This window comes from Scyliorhinus torazame, chromosome 3 (genome assembly GCF_047496885.1).
Source record: "Scyliorhinus torazame isolate Kashiwa2021f chromosome 3, sScyTor2.1, whole genome shotgun sequence".
Taxonomy (NCBI): Eukaryota; Metazoa; Chordata; class Chondrichthyes; order Carcharhiniformes; family Scyliorhinidae; genus Scyliorhinus; species Scyliorhinus torazame.
In genome coordinates, this window is record NC_092709.1 from 335,234,650 (window position 1) to 335,253,459 (window position 18,810).

An 18,810-nucleotide genomic window follows, 5' to 3' on the forward strand; every position below is an offset into this window, starting at 1 on the left:
GTGGAGTTTGCACATTCTTCCCGTGCCTGTGTGGGTTTCCTCCGGGTGCTCCGGTTTCCTCCCACAGTCCAAAGATGTGCAGGTTAGGTGGATTGGCCATGCTAAATTGCCCCTTAATGTCCAAAAGGTTAAGTCGGGTTACAGGGATAGGGTGGAGGTATGGGCTTAAGTAGGGTGCTCTTTCCAAGGGACAGTGCAGACTCGATGGTCTGAATGGCCTCCTTCTGAATTGTAAATTCTATGACTCTATGATTCTATGAAGTTCACCTTTGTTACCAACAGCTTCCTAATGAGTTATTATGGTCCAGCTTTATTTACTTAATTGCAGTTAAATGTTCCAGTTACTGTGGGTGGGACTTGAACGTATCTCTCTGGAGTATTAGTCTAAGTATCTGGATTGCTCAACTCTTCAACTCAACTGCTCCATGTGGTGGATTCCATATTCTCACCACGCTATGGCTAAAGAAGTCCCTTCTGAGTTCTTTATGCAGCACCAGTGCTACAACCAGACAATAACACTACTTCATCATTGTCCTTTTCCCCCTTCAGTACAGTCTAAATAAAGTCACCATAGTCCAGGTGACCATTGGCCGCTTTCCCCTTTGAGCGGGAAGAGCTGACATGTCCTGATTTAACCTCAGGGTCACCACACCTCAGGCGAGGGGCAAGGTTGAGCCTTCGTGAATAACCTCAGCCGGTACGGGAATTGAAACCACGCTGCTGGCCTTGCTCTGCTTCACGAACCAGCTGCCCAGACAGCTGAGCTGAACTGGCCTCCAGTAGGGTCTAATGTTGGTTTATAAACACAATACCTACTCCCTCCTAAATAGGGGAAGCTACGGCCGGATTGCTGAATTTGCATTCTGAGACCGCTAAAATCTTCATGAGGAACCACACCTGCTGCTTAGCCCTGGATTTCACAAAATATTATATTGCTGCAATAATTATACAAGGATTAACAGGCACGGATATAAAATGTTTGGCAAGAGATGCAGAGGGAAAGCGAGGAAGAACTTACTATAAAAGTGAGTGATAATGACGTGGAATGGGGGGGTAGAAGTGGAGACTATTTCAGAAGGAAATTAGATGAACGCTTGAAGGAAATTAACTTGCAGGGCTTCGGGGACACGGGGCTGCTTCATGGGGAGCCGGCATACACTCAATGGGCTGAATGGCCTCCTTCTGTGCCATAGAGTCTATGACTTCGTGAATCTCGATATTGGAGTGAAATCTTTTTTTTAAATGTTTTAAGAAAGTAGTATTTGTAAGGTGTACGAAGTGTTGGATTTGAACCCAGATCTGCCATCACCCCCTTTCACAGAATGTCGAGCTATCCTGTTGCCGATAATGACGACCACACTGAATGGCCTGATTCAGAGGAGAGACGAGGAGGAGGCTTGTGTCGAACTGCTCAGCAACATCCTGGAGGTTCTCTACCGACAGAACATGGTACGTATGACACAGACGACAGAACGTGCAATCGCAGAGCTCGGGGATGGAAGACGCTTCCACCTTCCAGAGCATTCAATACTGGCAAAGACAAAGCCTAGAGCATTGCATAGAGTCTACCGCACGGAAATGGCCCGCTGAATGGTTTATGTTCTGCATGGACCTCATTTCACTCTCTTTCGAATCTGGTCCCTATATACCTCTAATCCCTTCTGAAAACATTAAGGCTTCTATTAAACGCTCCACACTATCCATTTGAATCAGTTTCACTCCCGACACAACAAAATCTCTCCAACTTTCTGTCCACAATTTGTTCATGGTATTTATTCCCCCTTGATTTGGACTCACCCACAGGAAGTTACATTTTCCAGAGGTCCACCCTCTTGACCCATTCCATAATTTTAATGATGTGGAGATACCGGCGTTGGACTGGGGTGGGCACAGTAAGAAGTCTTCCAACACCATGTTAATGTCCAACAGGTTTATTTGGAATCACGAGCTTTCGGAGCGTAGCTCCTTCATCAGGTGAGTGAAGAGTTAGGTTACACAAACACAGCATATATAGACAAAGCCAATGATTCAGGATGATACTTTGAATGCAAGTTTTTTGCAGGTAATTAAGTCTTTACAGGTCCCGACAGTGCGACTGAAAAGTGGGATAATCACAGGTTAAAGAGGTGTAAATTGTCTCAAGCCAGGACAGTTGGTAGGATTTTGCAAGCCCAGGCCAGATGGCGGGAGGGTTAAATGAAGTGAGACAGGAATCCACGGCCCCGGTTGAGGCCATACTCATGCGTACGGAACTTGCCTAACAGTTTCTGCTCGGCGATTCTGCGTTGTCGTGCGTCCTGAAGGCCACCTTGGAGACCGCTTACCCGAAGATCAGAGGCTGAATGCCCTTGACTGTTGAAGTGTTCCCCGACTGGAAGGGAACATTCTTGCCTCGCGATTGTCGTGTCCATAATTTTAATGATCTTTGTGATGTAAAGTGTTGTTATGACCAGTTGATTAGGAATCAGGGGTTACTGCATGGTCAGGCTTATCATAAAGCCTTCATGAAGGCCAAAAAGTGTGGCAGGCCCAGCAACACTGGATGAGGGCGAAGTGGTCACTCGCTGGGGTGTAGTTGCTATGTATTTTGATCATATAGGACAATGCGCTGTTACATACAGGAGGGGGTTTAGTTCAAAACAGCCCTGGCTAATCCCCTCACTACCCATCCGCAAACAGAAAGGTGTTTTGATTGGTCTGTGAGGTCTTTGTTGAAGGATGCGAGGTACGCCTCGAAGCAGCTTAGCCAGTGTTCAAACGTCTCTGTATCGTCGGCTGCCTGTGGGTTCAGTTCCAAGCGATCAGGCTTGAGCGATGAGTTCATCTTGAGGAGTTTAGTGTATTAAATTGATACACCATCTATAACACATGACGAGTGATGAACGTGACTGAGGCTTTAATACACTAAACAGCAAGCCTCCTGCCTCTGGATCCGAACTGGGTGCGGAGGCGGAGACTTGCCACTCTTATACAGAAGCCCAAGGGGAGGAGCCACAGGTGGAGCCAGCCTGGACAAGCCCAGGCATGCACAATACAATACAGTACATGTAATGCAATAACGTGGTTTACCACATGAGGGGCTGTTCATCCAGCATTGTAGAGTGCATTGAAGGACCCACCGGATCTGTCAAGGTCGCAGAACCACATCTTAAACAGGCCGATATATCGCTCGATGACAGCTCGGGTTGCACTGTGTGCCTCACTATACCTGGTCTCCACAACAGTCTGTGGCCTCCGCACTAGCATCATCAGCCATGACTGAGGGGATATCCTTTGCCCTAAGGAACGACACCTTTAGCCTGGGGTCTACCTCAAACATTCCAGAGCTCTGTAGCTGTCATGCACGCTCCCTGGAAAAAAGAAGGTTGCACACCAACTGGACATTGAGGGAACTCCATTTGAAGAAGGGGACTTCCTTATGCCACAGGGCACGGAGAATGACATTGCTGCAGTCTACTGTGAAATACCACAGAGGTCCACCAATTGAGCCCTGGTGGCACAGTGGTTATCACTACTGTCTCACAGCACCGACGATTCAAATTCGATTCGGGCCTTGGATGACTGTCTGTGTGGAGTCTGCACGTTCTCCCCGTGTCCGTGTGCGTTTTCTCCTGGTGCTCCAATTCCCTCCTACACTCCGAAGATGTGCAGGTTAGGTGGATTAGTCATACTAAGTTGCCCCTTTGTGTCCAAAGATGTGCAGGTTAGGTTACGGAGGGGCTGCAGGGGCGGAGGAGTGGGCCTCAGTCGAGTGCTCTTTCAGAGTGCAGACCTGATGGGCATAATGGCCTCCTTCTGCATTGTAGGGATCCTAGAAGAAAGGACCCCGTAGGGCAGGCATTGAGGGCTGTTGTGATCTTGATGGCCACAGCGAGCGTGTGTCTTCTGCTACCACGTGGCGCCAAGTCCAAAAGGGCATGGCACAGATGCCGCACAGTATCCTTCATCTGGCAGAGTTTGTGACGGGACATGCTGTTGAACAGCTCCATGGAGGTCACGCAAGTCCTGTGGACCTTGGTCTCCTCCAGCACCATTGTGCCTCCTGTAAGGTTGGTGTGGCCTCCGGCTCCTGATCCTGCCCTGTGCATCCCTGTTCCTGTTCTGCAGGATCTTTCCTCGGCATTGCTGCATGTTGCTGCTGGAGTCTGCACTCCTCCGGCGCCGTGATCAGTAGGAAGGCCAGCTCCAGTGGCTCCATCCCGACATCGATCGGGATCCCGCAAGGGATAAGAGTGAGCGAGTCAGGATGGTATCACCGCAGCTCACCATCATTATCATTCACTTACCCATTGGCCTTCTGGACCCGGATACAGCCGTTCCCAGAACTTGGCCAACGTCAACTGTTCACTTGCAGCTCAGGTCCTCCCTTTTCCAGACGAAGACTGGGCCCTGCTTATGCCACTTAGATTTGCCAGTCGCCTCCCGGAGGCTCGATATCATTGGGGTTCTGACAGGAGGGTTAGCACAGATTCCGAATGGCCGTGGTCAACTGGTGGGTTATGTCTGCCTTGGCCAATAGATCCTGACTGGGTAGGCTTTGGAGTCCCTGCAGAGGAGCGACCCCAGTGCCTCTTCATCCTGTTCTCCCAAACTTTGAGCCCAGCCTTCTGACGATTCATCCCATTCCTTGACTTTGAGATTGTTGGGAGCCCCCTTCATGAACAGGAAAGCGTTCCACTCCATCAATGTGCAATTGGTGAGTGCCCACCGGGTGCGGTTCATGCACGTGTGTGCACGTTTTCCAGGGAGCGTGCATGATAGTTGTATCCGTGGGCAGTCGCAGATCCCTGGCATTTCTGAGGGTCACCTCAAGCTGCAGGGATGGCTTGTAGGGCACTAAGGATATCCCCTGAGGTCTTGGCTGATGATGCTGGTGCGGTGGCCAGAGACCACAGCAGAGACCCTGTACAGCGAGGCTCACAGTGTCACCCGATTTGTCTTAGTGCGGTGAATCGACCTCTTGAAAATGTGCTTCCGCTGCCTCAACAGGTCTGTTGGACCCTGCAGTATGGCCCCATAGATCTCCAGCATCCTGGTGGCCTGCTGTGCCCTACATAACCTGGCTCTGCAGCAGGGGGCCGACCTTCTTGAGGAAGACCTCAGGGGCTAAATAGCTGGCTTTTGAAGCAGACCAAGGCAGGCCATCAGGCGGCCCAATTCCCGTACTAGCCTCCCCAAACAGGCGTCGGAATGTGGCGACTAGGGGCTTTTCACAGTAACTTCATTTGAAGCCTACTTGTGACAATAAGCGATTTTCATTTTCATTTCATTTTTCATTTCACCTGGAGGAGCGGCACATGTTCTCGGATGAGGAGGGCATGTCGGAGGGAGTTGAGTAAGAGGCCTCTGAGAATCTGGAGAATGGAGGCCAGGTGGGGACTAGGGATGCTCAGATTGCCTCCGGCTTCATGGAGTAGGACCAGCATGTTGCCCAACAACACCACAAACCGCATCCCCTCCCTCCACCAGGACATCGTGACCCTTCTGCAATCAGGGGGTGAAGGGGAGTCAGGATCATCAGCTCGGGCATCCTACCGCCCGTTTTCTCTCACTCACAGCTGTTGCGAATGAGCTTCTCCTGCAGGAATACAAATGTGGATTTGGGAGCTGGACGCCTGGCAGGTCAGAGGTCAATGACAACTGGCATGTGTGGACTGGGTATCTAAGCAGCGAGGAGTTCTGATGAGGAGTCTCTGGGGGGGTGGGGTGGGGGGGGGGGGAACTGAGGATGTTGGTGGGAGGTTGGGTGCTGGGGCCCTGTGAGGCGGCGGCATATGAGATCGAGATGACATTCTGAGGGTTGGCTGGAGTGTGGAGTGAAGAGAGGAGACAGGGAGCAGGCACCCTGGCTGATCGAGTGGGGCATCCATCTTTTTTCTGAATTGCACACTGTCCTCTTAGTCAGGTTGCTGGTACTGACCAGTGCTGTCACCGTCTCCGAGATGGGATTTGCCACCTTGCCGGAGGGTATCCCGCTCGCCCAAGGGTATATTGTGGTCTGCCTCTCCTCCATGGCATTCAACACACGGGTGAAGGCCCCTTCAGTAAACCTAGGAGTTGGTTTCCTAGCTGCTGTCCTCCTGGATTGAATGAAGGGAAGTGCTGTGTAGCTGTCTAAATGCCTCGCTGAAGTGCTTCAATGACCCCCGGGCGAATCAGACACTTTAGGCGCGGCGTTTTTCACGTGGGGGGGGGAAAAAAAATCTTCTAACTCCTTGAAAATTGCTGTCCGGATTGCGTTGCCGGGGTTGGTGAGAATCGGACCAATTTTCTTTCCAAAATTGACACTTTGGGCTAGTTCTCTGGCATCCCCGCAACGTGTCTCTTGACAGTGAGAGGCCCACTGTTGGCCAGCAGTGAGATCTTCCGGCCCCCCTGCTGTCAATGGAATTTCCTGTTGAATCCACTCCAAGCCGCTAGAAAACCCATGGTGGTGGTGGTGGTGGGGGGGGGGGGGGGGGGGGGGGCATCATTACGACACAGAAAATAAGTCCATTTAGCCTTTCAAGTCCATGCTAGCGCTTTACAGAGCAATCCAATCAGTCCTGCTGCCCTGCTCTATCGCCAAAGCCCTACATTCCCGTTAAGTGATCAACCAATCTCCTTGAGATTCAGATGTCCTCTTTGAGTCAGATATCCTCTTTGGCCTCAAATATAGAGAAACAAAGTTCACGCTTTAGCTCTTTGGATTCCTCTGTGTTAATGAGAGCTGCAGTTTCGCTCACAGTCTTCACGTTCTCCCCTTGTTCCTCTCAATGGTTGTTAACTCACATTTCCCGATATTAAGTTTTATGTGACTTTTAGATATCCAATCTGTTCTCCTGCAATTAACTGCAATTTTCTCCACAGTTAGTTACGTGCCTTGCTATTGTGGTGCCTGTAAATTTTTATGTATCTATCCTCCAGGGGGTATCATTAGTTGCATCCCTGCAGCCTGAAAAATAATCCATTAATGACTGCTTTCTGTCCTTCCTATCCATTCTACCACGATATCTTAACAACATTTACCTTAATTTGATCACAAAGCCTCCTTATCGCACACCTTGTAAAAATACACACACACAGCTTCCATTTAAATAGCGCCTTAAAACCTCCCGAGGCACTCCCAGCATCTTAAAGAAGGCAGAGGAGCTAGCATGAGTGGTTCAGGGAAGGATTTCTAGAATTGAGGGCCCAACCATCAGAAAGGACAGCTGCTAACAGTAGAAAGAGTAAATTTGCTGAAGAACTGGAGGACAGTCGCGATATCGGAGGGTTGTGGGGCTGAAGGAGTGGACAGAGGTAGGGAGAGGCAGTCCATGAAGGACTCGGAAAACAGGGATGAGAATTTTAAAATTGAGGTGTGAACCGGGAAACAAAAGCAGCCAATGCTGGGGTGGTTGGGGAACAGGGCATGCAGAATCTAATTCATTCGCTTGGTGGCACGGTAGCACAGTGGGTAGCACTGTTGCTTCACAGGGCCAGGGTCCCAGGTTCGATTCCTGGCTTGGGTCACTGTCTGTGCGGAGTCGGCACGTTCTCCCCGTGTCTGCGTAGGTTTCCTCCGGGTGCTCCGGTTTCCTCCCACGAGTCTCGAAAGACATGTTGCTGGGTAATTTGAGCATCCTTAATTCTTCCTCCGTATACCCGAACAGGTGCCGGAATGTGGTGGCTAGGGGCTTTTCACAGTAACTTCATTGCAGTGTTAATGTAAGCCTACTTGTGACAATAAAGATTATTATTATTCCTTTCCATTATTTTCTCAAAGGACTCCACTAAATCCAACACTTTTGAAAATCAGGCTGCTTGACACAAGGCCATGAGATCACAGCAAATAATTGTCAGAAAACCATCCAGCCCAATTAAAATTCATCTATCTGCAAGGATCCTTACGCATCACCCAAGATTTTTCCTTTAATGATCTTGATTCTCTAACTAAAGGGCACCTTTAAATGAATTGACAAGGAAACTTAGACCATAAGGCCATAAGACATCGGAGCAGAATTAGGCCACTCGGCCCATCGAGTCTGCTCCGCCATTCAATCATGGCTGATTTTTTTTCTCATCCCCATTCTCCTGCCTCCTCCCCATAACCCCTGATCCCCTTGTTAATCAAGAATCTATCTATCCCTGTCTTAAAGACACCCAGTGATTTGGCCTCCACAGCCTTCTGCGGCAAAGAGTTGAGGGAGATGAGTGTAGAAGCCAAGTATTTGGCTTCTACAATGAGGCAATCTTTTTCAAATGGGGGCGACTTGGTAGAATGAAAGGCTGGTGGGAGCTGATCCATTAGTAACAGGTCTCTATGCAAAAAAAGCAGCAGGTGTGGGGCTAGGAACTGGCACGATGGGCCGAGTGTCCTCCTTCCGCACTGTAAGGTTCGACGGTAATGCAGGTGCAGAAATGTAGAGGTACGACAGTAGAATGCTGGAATATGCCCTTGGAAGAATTTAGATGTGATCGGTGCCTCGGCAATCGAGTTGGATAATAGTGATGGATTGGAAGTGGGATTTCCATAAAGATCAATTGGCTGAGTAAGGAAGCAGGTGAAGCTTTATTTGTGAAAGAGGATAAAGTAGATTTAAATTTATTGACAAAGGAACCAGAGGGAGATGAGGAAACGTTTTTTTTATGCAGTGAGTTGTTATGATCTAGGCTGCGCTGCCTGACAGGTCGGTGGAAGCAGATTCAATAATAACTTTCAAAAGGAAATTGGATATGTGCTTGAAAAGGGAAGAAAAAAAAAAGGCTATGGAGAAAAGAAAGAGATCAATCAATAGGAAGGGAGGATATTAATCAGCAGGAAGGAGTTAACATGATTTTGGCTTAGCTGCCGTACAGCATTGATCCTCAAGTACATGTTATAGACCCCTGGTGGCAACAAGGAGTGTAGAAACTAGGGCTGCAATGCTTGGCTGTGTGGAGCTGGCTGGTAGGATGCCTGCTCAGTAGAAAAAGGACATCCTCGGCATGAAGGCCGCAGCCCCCTGCCAGGCACCACCTTAATGAGGGCATTAACTCGGTCATTACTCACTGTATGCAGAGTAAGCAGCATGAGATGTCAGTCAACATCTAACGCCAGTTTGATGCCAAACCGTTTTCGACCTCGCTGTCTTGAGATGCTGTCTTCTGATGAGCGCGCACAACTGAACGTCTGCTCAGCAGCGTGAGGGATCCACCCCCACTCCTCCCTCCGTGCCTCCCATCCCTCCCCAACTCCATTTAGAAGGCTCTGAGCAAGCCACTAGCCCCCAGTCACTGGGCCTACAGTCTCAGCCTCGCTCGCATTGCAGCGTCAGAGGGAGATGGGGCAGACACAGCAAAGGAATCAAAATACTGCCAGTGGGTACGAAGATGAATTTTTGCGCGGGTGGGTTCATTGTGGCTGAAACGGTAGCAAAGTGACCATGTTACTGGACTGGGAATCCAGTGGCCTGGGTTAATGCTCTGGCATGGACCTGAATTTCACCCCCCCCCCCTCCCCCCACTCCCACCACCACCCGCCCCTCCCCCAGTGGGTTTTTAGGCATGGAATTGAAGTAATGGGGTTTCCTCTGGGTTCCCGCCCACCCCGACCACACAGCCCGCTCTTGCTCCAGTTGAGACCATTAAGTGGCCAATTATTAGGCACTTAAGGGCCGTTTCCCACCAGCCGTAATGCTTAGGCTGGCAGGAGGATTTACTTGGCATGGGGGGAAGCCCAAAAAGGAGGCTAGATCTTGGGTGGACAAGGGGACAGAGTGCCTCCATCAGAAGGCTGTGAGGGTACCCCCACTTCAGGTCGAGTGGTTTCTGGACCTCCCGTCCTCACATGCCCTCTCCACAAAACCCCAATTGTGCCCTTTGTACCCCCGATCCCCTTCAAAGGCCACCTATTTCCCCCTGCCCTGGGTCCCCGAAAACCTACCTTGCCCTCTGGTCGTGGAACTTCAGCCCACCAATCAAATTGGCCAGCAGCTTTCTCAGGTGGGACTTTCTCTCACGTGAAGGGCAGGTGTCCCGCCTGCAGCCACTGGACGTTCATTTGGGCATGAAATGGCGGCAGGGTACTCCGAGTTGGTGGAGATGTGTTCCCCGCTGACTCTTCGGCTGGTGGAAGGGGCACCATCTGAAAAATCCAGGCCATGTGTTTAAATTCCAACATGGCAGCCGGGGAAATTAAATTTAATTAATTAAGAAATTTGGAATTAAAAAATAATGGTGCTCATGGTTCTATGGGAGTGTGGGCAGCTAAAGGGTCCAGAGGAGGTTCACAAGAATGATCCTTGGAATGAAGAGCTTGTCGTATGAGGAACTCTTGGCCTGTACTCGTTGGAGTTTAGAAGGATGAGGGGGGATCTTATTGAAACGTACAGGATACTGCGAGGCCTGGATAGAGTGGGCGTGGAGAGGATGTTTCCACTTGTAGGAAAAACTAGAACCGGAGGACACAATCTCAGACTAAAGGGACCATCATATAAAACAGAGACAAGGCGGAATTTCTTAAGCCAGAGGGTGGTGAATCTGTGGAACTCTTTGTCGCAGAAGGCTGTGGACAGCAAATCACTGAGTAGATAGGTTCTTGATAAATATGGGGACCAGGAGTTATGGGAAAAAGGCAGGAGAATGGGGATGAGAAAATATCAGCCATGATTGAATGGTGGAGCAGACTCGATGGGCCGAGTGGCCTAATTCGCTCCTATGTCTTTTGTTCTTACCATAAAAAAAAGCAGCTGCCCTGATCCAAACTGGCCTAAAAGTGACTCCTGACTGCCCTATGAAATACCCTAGTAAACATTCAATTGTGTCAAACCCCGAACAAAAGAGTCAAATAATAATGGGCGGGATTTTCTGATCCCTCCCGTCGGCAGCATCTTCCAGTCCCACCAAAGACGACCCCATCATAACGGGTTCCCGGTATCTCCACATCCACGGGTTCTCCGACAGTGGGGCAGGTGAGTCTTGCAAAGCCCGATGGAGGTCGGGAGGCTGGTAGATCCTGCCGGTGGCCAATGGCTCACCGAATCCGTGACGGGAAAACCCAGTGCCGGGGAGGGTGGCAGAAAACCTCCAGCCAAGTAAACTGGGCAGACCGAACAACTGGCATCAACCTAGGCACCGGAACAACAGAGGCACAAATTGCTCCCAACTAACATCTCGGGACTTGTGCCAAAACTAGGAGAATTGTCTCAGACACGAGTCAAGTCACAGCCTGCCATAGTCGTATGACTGGAATCAAACCTATAGCCAGTGTCACAGGATCCTCCATCACTATTTTGGTGTTGATGGGAAAGAACTGACCTACAAGAGGTAGTGCAACAGTGATATTCAGTTGGGAGGGAGTGGCCCTGGACATTAACTCTGGAAATCATGAGGTCTCCTGGTATCAAGTCTAGTATATGCAAGGAAACCTCCTGCTGGTTAACACTTACCACCCCCACCTCCCTCAGCTGATGAATCAGTATTCCTCCATGTTGAGCACCATTTGGAAGAAGCACTGAGGATGGCAAGGCCACAGAATGCACTATGAGTGGGCGACCACTATTAACTGAGCTGGCCAAGTCTTGAAGGATGTATCTGCCACTGGGCTTGCAACAGATGGTGAAATAATCAACATAAGTTAAAAGCCTATTTGACCTCACTCTCACCATTCTACTTTTCAGAGATGTATGTATCCATGACAGTGCTGGAGTGGCCAACGCACAGTTACACACACCCAGCGAAAGGCAGGTTTGCAATCGTCTGCAGCAAAAAATGTTGCATTGATGATCCGTCTCGGATTCCCCCTGAGGTTCCCAGTAGTTAAGATGCCAGTTATCAGCCAATTTGATTCACACCACGTGATATTGAATAATGGCTGAAAACACTGGATACTGAAAAGACTATTGGTTCCTGCCAATATCCCGGTTGTACTACTGAAGACTTGTGCTCCAGAAATAGCCGGGCCCCTAGCCAAGCTGTTCCAGTACCGCTCCAACGCTGACATCTGTGAGGCAATGAGAAAATTGCCCAAGAATGTATTCCCATGCGTCTTGTACTTCTCGCTTTTAGAGGTTGTGGCTTTGGAAGGTGCTGTCAAAGGATCCTTCGCAAGTTCTTGCAGTGCATATTCTAGATAGTTTCAGGCAAGCCACTGGCCACAGCCTAAGTGGCGGCCACCTCAACATTGTCTTCTCATGGGGGTCAGTCCCCTCTGCCCACTGGTCAGTGGCTGCTGCTATCTATTCAAGGCCACCTAGTTCTGCTGGAAAGAGAGGGCAGTGTGTTCATGAATGTGGTGCCATGTGTTCGGGTGATGTGCCTGCCACAGTTGAATAGCCAGCAGGGTGCGCAGGATGTGGGCCTTTGGCAGTGTTAGGTGTGCGAGGGTGATGGACAGCACATAAATGTATGGTATGGGTCGTGTTTGCTCGAAATTGACGGGGGGGGGGCGGTTATAGAGGAGGTGGTGATGGGGCAATGAGTAAGGCTAGTTGACGGGATATTCACTGACTTTGGCCACTCAGGTGAGGTCAATAAACCTCTTTAGGCACTGCAAGTAAAAGCTCTTGGACATATTTTCAAGGATATAAGATTGGCTAGCTAACAGGAAACAGAGAGTGGCCATAAATGTGCCTTTGTCAGGTTGGCAACATGCAGCAAGTGGTGTGCTTCAGGGATCAGTGCTGGGGCCTCAGCTTTTTAAAGTTTGGATGAAAGATGGGTGAAGGGACTGAAGGTAAGGTTGCTAAATCTCAGGATAGACAGAAACATAAATTATGAAGAGGACAGGCGGAGGATACAAAGGGACATCGATAGGTTATTGGTGAGTGGGCAAAGATCTATCAAATGGAGGGAAAACGTGACGTTGTCCATTTTGGCAGGAAGAACGAAAAAGAGAAATCTTATCCAAATGGTGAGAGATTGCAGAGGTCTGAGGTGCAGAGGGATCTGGGTGTCCGAGGGCACGAATCACAAAAGTTCATATGCAGTTACAGCAAGTAATTCAGAAAGTCAATAGAATGTCTGAGGAGGTCACAAAGATGATTGATGCAGGTAGGGCAGTGGATGTTGTCTATATGAACTGCAGTAAGGCCTTTGACAAGGTCCCTCCTGGCAGACTGGTACAAAAGGTGAATTAACACGGGATCAGAGGTAAGCTGGCAAGATGGATACAGAACTGGCTAGGTCAGAGAAGGCAGAGAGTAGCAATGGAAGGGTGCTTTTCTGATTGGAGGGCTGTGACTAGTGGTGTTCCACAGGGTTCAGTGCTGGGACCTTTGCTGTTCGTAGTATATACAAATGATTTGGAAGAAAATATAACTAGTCTTATAGTAAGTTAACAGACGACACAAAGGTTGGTGGAATTGCGGATAGCGATGAGGACTGTCAGAGGATGCACCAGGATTTAGATCATTTGGAGACTTGGGCGGAGAGATGGCAGATGGAGTTTAATCCGGACAAATGTGAGGTAATGCATTTTAGAAGGTCTAATGCAGGGAGGGAATATACAGTGAATGGTAGAACCCTCAAGAGTATTGACAGTCAGAGAGATCGAGGTGTACAGGTCCACAGGTCACCGAAAGGGGCAACACAGGTGGAGAAGGTAGTCATGAAGGCATACGGCATGCTTGCCTTCATTGGCCAGGGCATTGAGTATAAGAATTGGCAAGTCATGTTGCAGCTGTATAGAACCTTAGTTAGGCCACACTTGGAGTATAGTGTTCAATTCTGGTCGCCACACTACCAGAAGGATGTGGAGGCTTTAGAGAGGGTGCGGAAGAGATTTACCAGGATGTTGCCTGGTATGGAGGGCATTAGCTATGAGGAGAGGTTGAATAAACTTGGTTTGTTCTCACTGGAATGACGGAGGTTGAGCGGCGACCTGGTAGAGGTCTACAAAATGATGAGGGGCGTAGACAGAGTGGATAGTCAGAGACTTTTTCCCAGAGTCGAGGGGTCAATTACTAGAGGGCATAGATTTAAGGAGCGATGGGCAAGGTTTAGAGGAGATGTACGAGGTATGTTTTTTTACACAGAGGATAGTGGGTGCCTGGAACTCGCTACCGGAGGAGGTGGTGGAAGCAGGAACGATAATTACTTTTAAAGTACGTCTTGACAACACATGAATAGGATGGGAATAGAGGGATACGGACCTTGGAAGTGTAGAGGATTTTAGTTTAGACGGGCAGCATGGTCGCCGCAGGCTTGAAGGGCCGAAGGGCCTGTTCCTGTGCTGCACTTTCTTTGTTCTTTGTTATTATTGTTTATTGGGAGGTGAATTGAATACTAAAGTAGAGAGGTTATGTTTCAGTTGTACAGAGCATTGGCGAGACCAGACCTGGAGTATCGTGTGCAGCATTGGTCTCCGTATTTAAGGAAGAATGCAGATGCTTTGGAAGCAGTTCAGAGAAGGTTTACTAGGGCAGCACGGTGGCACAGTGGTTAGCACTGCTGCTTCATGGCAGCGAGGCCCCTGGTTCGATCCCGGCTCTGGGTCACTGTCCATGCAGAGTTTGCACATTCTCCTCCGTGTTTGCATGGGTTTCGCCCCCACAACACAAAGGTGTGCAGGGTAGGTGGATTGGCCATGCCAAATTGCCCTGAATTGGAAAAAATGAATTGGGTACACTAAATTTATTTTTAAAAAGAGAGAAGGTTTACTCGACTAATTTTCTGTTTTATTTCATATTTCCAGTATCTGCAGTGTTTTGTTTTTATTTGCTAGACTAATACCTGTTGTCTTATGAGGACAGGTTGGACAATCTAGGCTCCTATCTTCAGAAGTGTAAGAGATGTGTTGATTGAAACATATAGACCGCGAGGGTGGATGGTTTCTTCTTGCAGGAGAAACTAGAACTGGGAGGTCACTGTTTAAAGATAAGGGGCTGGATTCTCCGTCGGCGGGATCCTCCGTTTCCCCGGCAGTGAACTCATGCCCGCGGATTTCCCAACAGCGTGGGGGTGCCCACAATGGAATCCCTATTCCCCGGCTTCCGGGATGGAGGATCCTGCCCAAGAGGTCCACCACTTGCGGAGGTGGGGGTGCAGGATTGCAGGTAAAATGTTATTGGGGAGGTGGGAATGTGGAGTTGAGGTTGCATTCAGATCAGCCATAATCTTGTTGAGTGGTGGAGCAGGGGCAAGGGGCCGAGTAGCCTACTCCTGCTCCTAGTTTGTATGTTCGTATGTCCTTGGGGTTAGACTTCCAGCATTGATGCTACATCATTCTGCTCCCACTCCCTTCTCAGAATTTGCCAGGAAAATCCATTGGCCCCCAATGGAAGGGGCCTCTCTTCCTCCCGTCAACCTCCTCCACCGGAGTCTCTCATGTTGCATCCTCGGTGTAAGCTTCCTGGCCTGCTGTGCCACTTCCACAGCTTCCTCCTGCTTCAAACAGCTCCAGTCCCCCACTGCAGCCTTTAAAAGAGGCTGCCTTTAAGTAGTGGAGGCCTATGTGAAGCGGTGCTGGCCTGGCACAGACCTGGGTCCCTTTCTGAGGCACTCAGCAGCACTCAGCGCTGGGCTGTACGTCATAATCGGTGGGCGGCACAATATTTACGTTCAGCCTGCAATAATAAACAGGCGCAGGGTAATCACACTTTGCGGTCCCTGCTCCCGATTTCATGGGCTATCCGATTTAATCCCTGGGGAACGTTGCGGGGAAAAATTGGAGGATCGACAAAAGAGTTGCCATCATGGGACATTTTAACTGGCCTTTGATTAAGTGGCCTGATGTGGGGCAGCCAAGTGCTAAGGGAGGCAGATCTGATGAATTTGTTTCTTTATTCAACATGTAAGCAGGAGTAGCAGAGAGGAACGTTTATTAGATTTAGTACCTTGTAGTGATAGTACTTAGTCTGCAATATTACATCTCTGTGTGGGCGAGCAGCTAGACTATGGTGATCATTATAGTGCTGGGTTGCAGTTTTTAAGATCAACTAATGTTGCTCATAGTTTAATGTTGCTGCTTAATTTCAGGAGGACTATATTTCCAAGTCCAAGGGAATAACTGTGAGTAGGGAGTTACACTGCTGAGTAAGAACTTCAGAGAATAACAAGTCAATTTCAAACCCACACCTTTGGCGATGAAAACCATGGACAAAAAGCAGGGTTTAAGGAAAAGTGAAACCAAAGTAACAATTAGAAAATTTTGTTGAAAGAAACAAGGAAGATAAAACCAAAGAAACAAACTTGCACTTATCCAATGGTAAGAATCAGCCGTGCCTCTGTTGATCACACTCTTGTTTCTGCGTCCCACGATTGTGGGTTCAAGTCTTTTCAGATGAGACCTTGGTTTGCCTTACCTCAGGTGGGCATGAACAACCCCATGCCACCTATTGTGAATAAGGGTTTTTTCCCAGTGTCCTGACCAATATTTAATTTTGCAACCACAGTGGAAAAGAGCTTATCTGGTCATCAATGAAATTTCCATTTCCGAACAGGATGGGCACTAATTCTACGAGAGAGTGGAAGAACCTGTTGCCAATTTGCACCGGAGACGCCAATAATGTTGCTCCTTTTAATTAGACACTGATATGACAATTATTAATGATAATATTGCTTTTCAGAGTCACCAGGTATCAAATGATACCACCACAAGGTTCAACTGGATATTGATCAAAGACCCAACAACCAGTCAGTTAGTTCAAGTTGAATAATAGTTTATTTACACACAAGATTAACTCACACATGCAACATGCAACATTAACACACTACAAGCTAAATTATACCTAACACTACAACAACCTGTACTTAACTTCAGGCACCCGGCTTTGGCAGAGGAACAAGGCCTTTGTTCGGATCTGGAGTGGCTGGGTCTGGAGAAGTAACTCCGGTTCTGCTGGGCTCATTAGTTTAGTAGCGGTCGTTGATCTTGAACTTGCTTGTGGTCGTGGTGCTGCAGTTGGCTTCAGGTATCAGCCGGGCCAAAGAGTGCCGGTGTGCCAGGGCCAAAAGAGATCGAACACATGGCAGTGTCTCTCTTTATCCTTTGGGGGTTTCGCGCTCTTTTGGGCGGACCTTAGCTTTGGACCCAATAATTCGGCAGGCTTCGATTACTGCCTTCGATTTGAGCCAATAAAGGGGCGGGTGCCTTGGTGCCTGGGCGTGTCCTGAGTGGTCATTGACCTTGGCTGTTTGGGCTTCCTGGGTGAAGGCGCCGATGTGTCTGGAATTGTATCTGATACCTGAGTACAAGTCCTTTGTCCTGGGGAAATGGGCCATTAGAATGCAAATCGGCTAGGGTTCTGCCTGGTTCTCTGTTAGCAAATATTCCTTTAGGCTCTGAGTTTGCCTGAATCCTGTATTGGCCATATTTCCCTTGAGTCTTTGCAAGTGCCCAGTATTCCTTTGTAAGTGGCCATCCCAGATATCGAACTTAGCTACAAATAGCATCAGGGGGTTTCTCAGGGGCTCCCATCCTGTACAGGTAGCGGGTCAGAGGTCAAGGTATGAGGAAATGCCAGGTATGCCAATATGATAGAGTGCATCATAGGTATTTGTAAGTCAGTGGCTGGTTTAAAAAAAAAAATTGTGAGGGTGCCCAGGGCTCGCAAACAAGGTTTTGACATTTATTAGGGAGATGATTGAATTATAGATCATTATACCATATATGGTACGGTATATCTTCACTTGGACTGTTAGGCTGAATTTTGGCTCTCACAGGGTGTGCTGTGCATCAAGGCTCTGGAGACTGGGAGAATACCAAATTTTGACATTCTATCCAATGGTTATGAGGTTCAATTATTTACTTTCAAGGAATGTCGGCTTCATTGGCATTTGATTAAGATCCTCAGAAACATCAAGGAACTGGATCCAATTCGGTTACTCAGGTGAGAGATGGTACAATTCACAGTTGAAGAGTTAGATTAGTGGTCAGGATTCACACTTTTTATGAGATTCATCTCCCCCCCGATCGATATGCTGATTTACATGGTGAGCATGGCATATCGGGTAGTGGGTGATGCCACTGGACCAGTAAGCTGGTGGCATTTGAGGCAAATTAATATAAAGTGAAAAGTCTGGAATATAAAGCCATCAGGGACTATGGCAACTCAACTGTCAACGATTGTCATAAAACACTGTCTGGTTCACTAATGTCGTTTCGGGAAGGAACTCTGCCACCCTTACCTGGCCTATATGTGACTCCAGACCCACAGTGATGCGGTTGACTCTAACTCTGGAACGGCCGAGCAAGTCACTCAGTTCAAAGGCAATTAGGGATGGGCAACAAATGCTGGCCGAGCCAGCGAACCCCACAACCAATGAAAGAATAAATAATCTGCAGTTTGATAAAAAGGGAGCTGAATGTGTTATTAAGACAAAGTGACATTGCTAGATATAGAGGGTTACTGCGAGGTAGTTGATTTATTTTATGCTCATTAATTGGATGTGGGTGTCGCCGGCTAGGCCAGTATTTGTTCCCCGACCCTGAATTGTCCTTGAGAAGGTGGTGGTGAGCCGCCTTCTTAAACCGCTGCAGTCCCTGTATTGCAGAGACACGCAGAGTGCGTTAGGAAGGGAGTTCCAGGGTTTTGACCGAACGGCAGGGAAGGAAGAAGTTGTGATAATGTGGTGCTGTAGGGAACTATTGGATCGTCTATCTTAGAGCTGGTTTTCTTGTTTAAAGTTGTCGTAGGGCAATCAATCTCTCAGGGATACTGAATTGAATGCAGCAGAAGTTTTGATTTTGGCTGTGGTTGTTGTCTCTTCCAGGAGATGACATGATTAGATGACAGGACCTACAAGTTTAGAGATGCGTTGCCAAGACTATTGAGGACAAGGCAATGAGTGACAACTGTGCTTAGATTGTGTGAGGTTCAGTTAACTAGCTGTATTTGCTGGTTCTGATGGTCTGCCCCAGTCCATCTC

The 18,810-nt window shown here is 48.5% G+C and overlaps 2 protein-coding genes across 5 annotated transcripts in view; one reads left to right on the forward strand and one right to left on the reverse strand.

The window, feature by feature from the left end:
• LOC140409300 (dedicator of cytokinesis protein 2-like) overlaps positions 1-18,810 on the forward strand; it is a 1,572,852-nt gene that overhangs the window by 562,603 nt on the left and 991,439 nt on the right. Inside the window, exon 26 of the mRNA XM_072497681.1 lies at positions 1,322-1,449. Within this exon, the coding sequence (XP_072353782.1) occupies positions 1,322-1,449 (128 nt within the window). The remainder of the gene's footprint in view (positions 1-1,321; positions 1,450-18,810) is intronic.
• LOC140409301 (INSYN2B protein-like) overlaps positions 1-18,810 on the reverse strand; it is a 275,422-nt gene that overhangs the window by 39,797 nt on the left and 216,815 nt on the right. The gene's annotated exons all lie outside the window — the stretch shown is intronic.